We start from the raw sequence: 7800 nt of genomic DNA, 5'->3' as shown, positions 1-7800 counted from the left end.
GTATCACCTTACCGACTTCAAACTTTAGTATAAAGTTACAATAATCAAAACAGCTTGGTATTGGTACAGGAACAGGCATATAGACCAATAGAATAGAATTGAGATTCCAGAAGGAAAACTTCATTTTCTCAACCAAGTCATCTTTGACAAAGCCTGTACCACCTACCACTGGGGAGAGGAGAACATATTCAGTAAATGGTGCTGGGAAAACTGGCTGACCACATGCAGAAGATTGAAACAAGACCCCTATCTATCCTCATACACAAAAATTAACTCTGAATTAGAGACCTAAATGTAAAACCTCAAATCATAAGAACCTTAGAAAATGCAGAACATACCCTTATGGAAATTGGAACTGGCATCCAATCCCTTAACAAAACCCAAAACACATGGGCCATAAGAGATAAAGTAGACAAGTGGGACCTTACTAAACTGACAAGCTTCTACAAAGCCAAAGAAACCATCAAGAGAGTATGGAGACAGTTCTCAGACTAGGAAAAAGTATTTGCCAACTCCAGGTCTGACAAAGGCTTAACATCTTGGATCTACAAGGAACTCAAACGTGCTGAAAAGAAAAAAAACAAACAACCCTAATATAAAATGGGCAAAAGATATGAACAGACACTTCACAAAGGAAGACATCCAAGCAGCCAACAGATACATGAAGAAATGTTCAACCTCACTAATCATCAGGTAGATGCAAATCAAAACCAGACTGAGATACCACCTAACTCCAGTCAGAATGGCAATTATCAATAACTCAAAAAACAACAGATACTAGAGAGGGTGAGGTGAAAAGAGAACTCTTTTACACTGTTGGTGTGAGTACAAACTAGTGCAACCTCTGTGGAAAACAGTGTGGAGATTCCTAAAAGCTCTAAATATCGACCTTCCATATGACCCTGCAATCCTCCTACTGGGAATATACCCTGAAGAACTCAAATCACTCTATGAAAAAGATACCTGCACAGTATGTTTATCGCTACATTGTTCACAATAGCAAGAACCTGGAATCAACTGTGCTGTCCATCAAAAGAGGACTGGATTAAAAAAATATGGTACATATACACGATGGAAACTACGTCGCCATAAAAAAGAACAAAATCCTGAATTTCGCAGCAACCTGGATGGAATTAGAATCTATAATACTGAGTGACCTTTCACAGAAACAAAGATCTGAGTATCACATGTTCTCACTCATATAGTGGACCTTGAACATCCATCATAATACTATAATAAAAGGACTGACAGTGGTGGGAAACTATGGGGAGGGGTAACTATGGGAAGGGAGGTGGGATTGTCCCTTTTAGTAGCGACTCCTGACTGTCGGAAGGAAGTCCCTGTGAACGTCTATGCCTGGCACTCTGGAGGGATCGAAGAGAGTGGCCGCAAAGAGGTCAGGGTGCAAGGAAAGAGAGAATGACGTGAGTGAGAGAAAACGAGGAGTAGGGCCCTGACTTTCCCATCTCCCCACAGAACATGAGGCCCTGGGTAGGGAGAATGAAGCCCTGCACATAGGAAGGATTGTGCTATGATACAGCCCTTTCATGTCACACTCAACTCTGTGAGTCAGGGACAAGGGGAATGAGAAAAGTCCTGCCCATGTAGGAAAGGCATAGACTCTGAATGAGATTCTATTTTAAAGACTGGCCCTATCAACTTTGCGCTTTACCTGTGGGTTTGGCGTTCAGCTGGTACACAGAGGAGACTGAGGATAGGTCTCCCCAAGACACGCTCCCTTTCTGAGGCCTCATCATGTTCCATGGGCCATAGCCGCCCAGGTAGCTAGGCTCCAGGATTCTGCCCAGTTCTATGGTGCCACCCTGAGGAGAGTGGGACTGGGCAGTGCTGAGGTAGCGGGAAGAGCTGGCTTCCCTGTGGCTGCTTGGCAATACAGCTGTGGCCACAGCGGGGACGGTGCTGACACCTGGACAGAAAGAAACACGAGTTAGAAACAAATTGGTTGTTAGCAGGGAAGGATGAGCAGGGGGTGTGTGATTGCTAAGGATGGAGACTAAAAGAGAACACGTGGAATGTCAGAGCTCGCAGTCGACTGCGGAATATGAGTCAGATGAAGACTCACAACCTAGAGGTGATACTTCCGCCCTTCATATGGCCTGGAATGAGACACAAGGGATAGAGGACAGATGCACATCTGAAAGTCACCAGGGCACACAAAGGAAACGTCCAGTGGCCCCACTCCTGGCTCTGACTATAATTCCTCATGTCAGAGTCCAAGTGAAGTTCCCAAAGTGGGACTCACCCCAAAGTTGGGACTCAAAAGTGCAATGGGATATGGGATTGAGCTTACTTATGAACAGGAATATCTGTTTGCCTATAAGTACTGCCTTCCCCAGAAGCTAGCCAGTCAGTGTTTCCATCTCTCCTTGGAAGTTTTTCAGAGGAGAATCGGGACGTGAAATCCAGCTGGATATGGTGGTCCCAGTTCCTCTGGACTGAAGAACTCTTGGCTGCGGCTGGGGCAGGCTCTATATAAGGCAAGGGCTGCTTGGATCCCACCCGTCATGATTCCAGGAACTGAAAAATGCTACCACTCCTGTCTAAAGAATCACTGAACACTATTCCAAAGAGGGAGGCAGGACCTTTCATTTCTTAGTCCGGTACTCTCACAGACCCTGTGACATCACAGGCTTTTCACTTAAGGCCCATCATCTCTGCTTCCATGTGAAAAGAAGCCCAGCATGGGGGAGATGGAGAGAGAAGAGGGCAGGGTCGTATTTCAGGAGATAATACGGAAGCCCACTCCCTTCTTATGAGCAGGGGCAGTAGAACAGATAGGTCACTTCCCGTAAACAGGAGTGAGGTCATTGCTTCCTCCAACCAAGCCAGACTCCTGGGAGGAGTTAGTGCAATTGCCACTAGCCACTTTCTACCCCCATTTGTAACTGTTTCTCAAATTTAGCAACACATTAAGGAAATATGTAAGGAAATATACTGCTATCTAGACCCCCAGAAATCTTGCCTTCATTGGTATGGGATACATCTTGAGCAAGGGATGGTTCAAAATCATAGCAGGTGATTCTAATAAGTAGAAAACTTTGAAAAATATTGTCATGGGTGTCTCTCTCTCCAATATGTAAAATACTAGATGTTCATTAGGATTGCTGGGAGTTAAGAAGGGAGATTTAAATTTTAAGCACCTAAATTTTGTAGGAATTCAATAAAAATATTATTTCCTGCCTCTTCCACACCCCTTTCAACCCTAGCCCATTCCGAGGCAAAGAGAGAAATCAGTGGTTGCAGACAGCCAGTTTATTTTTTAATCGAGGTCATGGGAAGTTCCAAGTCTACCAGTAATAATGACCAATATTCTCATATCCCAGGCTCTCTGGCTCACAATATAGAGCACATGCCCTAAACCATGCAAAGGCACTATACCGACTTGCACAAGATTTTCACCCCCAGAGTCTTGAGAAGCTACAATACACCAACTGACTCCATGGAAAATTGGTTCAAAGCAAACAACGAGCTTGGGAAGCAATGTTTTGGAGAACATCATGTCTTCAGGTGGGAAAATAAAGGGTTACAATCTTCCTCACCAAAGCTGGGACCATCCAAACTCTGGCCAATGGCCTGAGACTCAATGTGACTTCAATTTAACCCACAATAGACTCTTTTCATGCATAGTGCCCTCCTTCCATCCTACCCTTTCAACAAAGACAAGTTGATAAATGTGGAAAAATTAAGTAAAAGAAGAGAAAAAAATGAAACTAGAGAATATTCTTGCCATTTGGCATGGGACACATTTGTTACCCTTCAATCATTGATACCAGAACTGCCAAAGTAATAAATTTTAGGTCAGAAACACTAGCACCATCCACTGGTCTCTAAAGAGAGAGAAGATGTTGTTACAAAGGGTTTCCAGAGTCTGTTCAGGCTGAGCTTAGCCCAACAGTCTAAGCAGAATAATAATAAAACCATCCTAAGTATAAAAGGCATAATGGAAACATGAAACCTAGAGCAGAAGATCAGATTCAAGCCCATTTCTCCCACTTACTAGTGACCTTGAACAAGTAACTTGACTTCCCTGAGCTTTAGTTCCTGCACAAGCTCTATTTATCACACAGGAGTTTTGTGAGGCCCAAGTAAGACCCAGTTCACATTGCTAGGTAAGCCCTAGATTGCTGTTCCCATGTAAAGCTGGTAAGCAGAAGAGTTAGCCTATTGAACTTCACTGCCTACAGAATGTACAAACTCTCCTGAAAATGGTCTTGGTCTAGCTGGTTCTGGAAATCAAACTGGGGAAAGACAAAGTGTCCATTTCAGGGATTGACAAAAGAAAGAGGTTGGGCCAAATGACATTCAGGGATACAGGGATAAGGACACAAGTCTTTGGCTGTGGTCTTAGGTCACTGAATGCCCTTGGCATGATGGCCCTTGCCATCAATCTCTGGCTCACCCAAGCTTCTTTATAGGCATAGAAAGTGGATTTAAGTTAATTTCAAATTGCTTTCTAGTGCCTGTTATTTTTTAAGGTACTACTAGAGAAAAAATTCATCATGTGAGGGTTTTTTCTTTTTCTAATCTGTAAGTGCTCACTACTAGTTCTCAGTATCCAGCCCATAAATAAATCAAAACAGTTTTCTAAAAGATGACAGTACACCAGTTGATGCATTATGTAACTACTTAAGATCAATTATCTTTGGGAATCAGAGGATAGAATTCATAATCAAACATCAGAGCATGTGTTGTGGTTCTAGCAGCCTACATGTCACTTGTCCTGAGGCAGGAATGAATCTTGTCCGAGGAGGAAAGGGGCTATGTCACTTCTTTTTTCTGGATCCCTCTACCACCACCCTTTTGGCCCCAGCCTGATGCTGTCAGGAACTGAACTTGATTAAAAGTATTACAACAGGAAAATATAATAGCCACACAAGAGTCCCCTGAGTGGGGTCACCTTTTTCATGGCTACTTCATCCTGCACAGACAAAGCACGAAATGCCTCTTCCATCCCTTGCCAGTGAGGGATGGAAGGTATTCACCAGTCTGTCAGTGATTCGGCATACTTGGTGGTCTGCAACACTGTCCACAGTGTGTGAGCCAGGGCCTACAATCTCATGAACACATACACCTGTTAAATGACAAGACACACACTCCAGAAAAGTAACAGTCAACACACTTCCAAAAAAGCAAGCGGAGCGTTCCCTCGGCCTTTCGTCTGTAACACATACCCCTGTGTTGTGTTAAAAACTCTGCCATCAAGCCCAAGCCATGCAGAGCCACCCAGTGTGGGGCTGCCACTCTCAAGCACACAAATGCACAGCCAGTGCTCACTTTCTCCCAACTGCTTCTGTAGCATCTGCAGCTCCTGCTGTGCCTTGGTCACGGAGACCCCCGGTGTCTCACAGCAGCCCATGGGGGGGGCCGGGGGTGCTGAAAGGCAGGAAGTCGGAGGGCAGTGGTGCCCAGGGAAGGCTCACCAGCTTGGGCAGGGAGTGCAAGGGAAAGCCTGGAAACAGACGGGGCGGGGAGAAAGGAGACACATCGCTGAGAGAAAGTGAGAGAAAAGAGCAGCAGAAAGACTGAGAAGGTGAAACCACGCCATGAGGGGTGGCTGTCACTCAGTGTGGGGCTCCCAGAGAGCCAAAGCGATCATGGCCACCAGAAAGACTGGCCTGGCTGACTCTTCCCCTTTCCTCCTTGCCAGGATGCCAGGGCTGTCCTGCAGACCTATCCTGTGTTCATCTTGAACACAGTTGGCCGCAGAAGGGAAGGAGGCATTACTGAGCCCCACGCAGCCATCCTGGGTATGGATAGCTCAGAACAGCCGTGCCTGCATGCTCCCAAGGGCTCCTGCAGTGCTGCTTCCAGATGGGCCAATCCTTGGGCCTGGGACAAGACTCTTCCTGTACCCAGAGTTCCACTTCTGAAAGCATCAGGGCCCATCCTGAGGAGGGCAGGCGTGGACAAGAGCCGTGGGGAAATCTTAATTACTAGTGCATGCAGTTCAGGACTCTGATGAAAACCAACTTCAGAATTCCAAACCAATGTGTTCATGCGCCAAACTAAAAATAGAGGCCTTGGTGGAGTGGCTTATTCAGAATGGCATAGAAACCTGCCAGGGCATTTGAGTCACTTAGGAAAAACTCCTAATACATGCATATTTCTAGGCCTTCATGCAGTTCCACAGATTTATAAACTCTAGGAGCAAGGCTTGGAAATTTGCATTTCAGGAAATCTTCCCAGGTGATCTTTGGGCAGCCCATCCACAGACAGGTCTTTAGCAATGCTGGCAAGTTCCAATGTTTGATTTGTTTCTTCTTTCCTAAAAAAAAGCCATAGGGCAGGAGCAGAAACCAAGACGGCCTGTGAAGAATGTCTTGTGTAGAAGACAATGCTTACATTCTAAAACATATCCCTTGTCCCATGACGCTGACACCATGTCAGAGCGATACTGCAGACACCCAAATTGCTAAGTGACACAGCCCAGGCATCCCTTGCAGAGGCATTCTGATTTTAAAGCCCTGGACCTTCTGCTGTTTAAACCCAAGACACACAAGCAGATGTCTACAGCTCTGAGTGAACAGTTTTACCCTCATGATCTCCTGGTCCAGTTGTTGCTCACGCTGGCCCAGAATCTTTGAGCCCAGGCTCCAGAAGAGTCATAACACTTCCTCGTCCTTAAGATTTTGGTTGAATTACCCTCAGGGAAATAAGGGCAGCAGAAGAAAGCACTGTGCTTTCTGGGAGCACTTCCACTCGAGTCAGGTCTCACCACAAACCACCCTGAAGGCCAGCCAGTTACGCGGGAGATAGAAGGTGAAGACAAAGTCTGTCCCTTTCCTGCCCTTCCTGTTACAGAGCTGTGCGTGAGCAGTGCGTTGCCTGGCAACTGAGCCGGGCGTGCAAATAAAATGGACCCTTTTAATCGACCCCAAGACATGCACTGTGCTCACCACAAGGCCTGCCTGTACATCCATAAATGGCATGCATGGTGATGCACATGAGCAGGACTTATCTGAGGATGCCCTGGCATCCTTGGCTAGGAAGTGAGCAGCCCCTCCCATGGAGGAACACTGTGCAGTTCAAATGGGGAACGTGCACAGGCATCAGCAGGTGTGAATTCTTTTTATCCTTTGGCTGCTGTCATCCGGGGAGAAACATTTTGCCTTATTGCTCACCAGGGTAAAATGAGAGAAAAGGAAATGAACCTGATTCTTTTAAAATGATTAGCCAACTATTGGTCAAAAACTGGTATGCAGATCAAACTCTGTTGTGAGTCACCTATTTTCTAAAATACTTAACGCAAGTTAAAAAAAAAATCAGACACACTTGGCAAAGGAGGATGGTCTCTTGATTTTGTCTGGAATGTGATACATTTAGGCCCTGTCCCCAAAGAGAATCAAACAGGCAGCTGAGGAAGGGGAGGTGAGACTGCTGCCCCATTGGCAATTGCGTACCTGGACAGGCCTGGCTGGCCACCTTGGGGGAATTCTGGGGAGTTGGCAAGCTGGTAGGGTTGCTGCTGGGTTCGGCCTTAACTCCCTGAGATGCACTGGTTGCTGATGGTTTAGAAGACAATACAGCAGAATGACTTGAACGATGGATGAAATCTATAAAACCCACGAATGAAAGAAAATGTTTGATGTTCTACAGAGAACTGGAATCCAGGCCTTATATTTTACCAGGAGTACAAGGGCAAGAGTCTTTCTTTCAGGAAAAGCACTGAGCACAAGCACTGTTAACAGTGTTCATTTCTCGCTTACAGATAGCTCCTTTAAGGAGGCAAACCACCTCAGAGGTGGCAGTGGAGCTCAGAGCTCTAACACCATGAAAATG

General features: G+C 45.8%; 1 protein-coding gene across 1 annotated transcript; it reads right to left on the bottom strand.

The window, feature by feature from the left end:
- Positions 1-1672: 1672 nt before the first annotated feature.
- On the bottom strand, positions 1673-7574 carry LOC103256513 (myomegalin-like; the record flags this gene model as incomplete). The annotated part of the gene is made up of 2 exons (XM_008054363.1): positions 1673-1927; positions 7422-7574. Coding segments are annotated over 2 exons (408 nt in total), but the record flags the coding sequence as incomplete, so codon positions are not given.
- Positions 7575-7800: the final 226 nt, after the last annotated feature.

Source organism: Carlito syrichta, unplaced genomic scaffold (assembly GCF_000164805.1).
Source record: "Carlito syrichta isolate Samal-C Ts95f unplaced genomic scaffold, Tarsius_syrichta-2.0.1 Scaffold289814, whole genome shotgun sequence".
Classification (NCBI taxonomy): Eukaryota; Metazoa; Chordata; class Mammalia; order Primates; family Tarsiidae; genus Carlito; species Carlito syrichta.
This window is presented reverse-complemented; position numbering and strand designations above follow the sequence as displayed.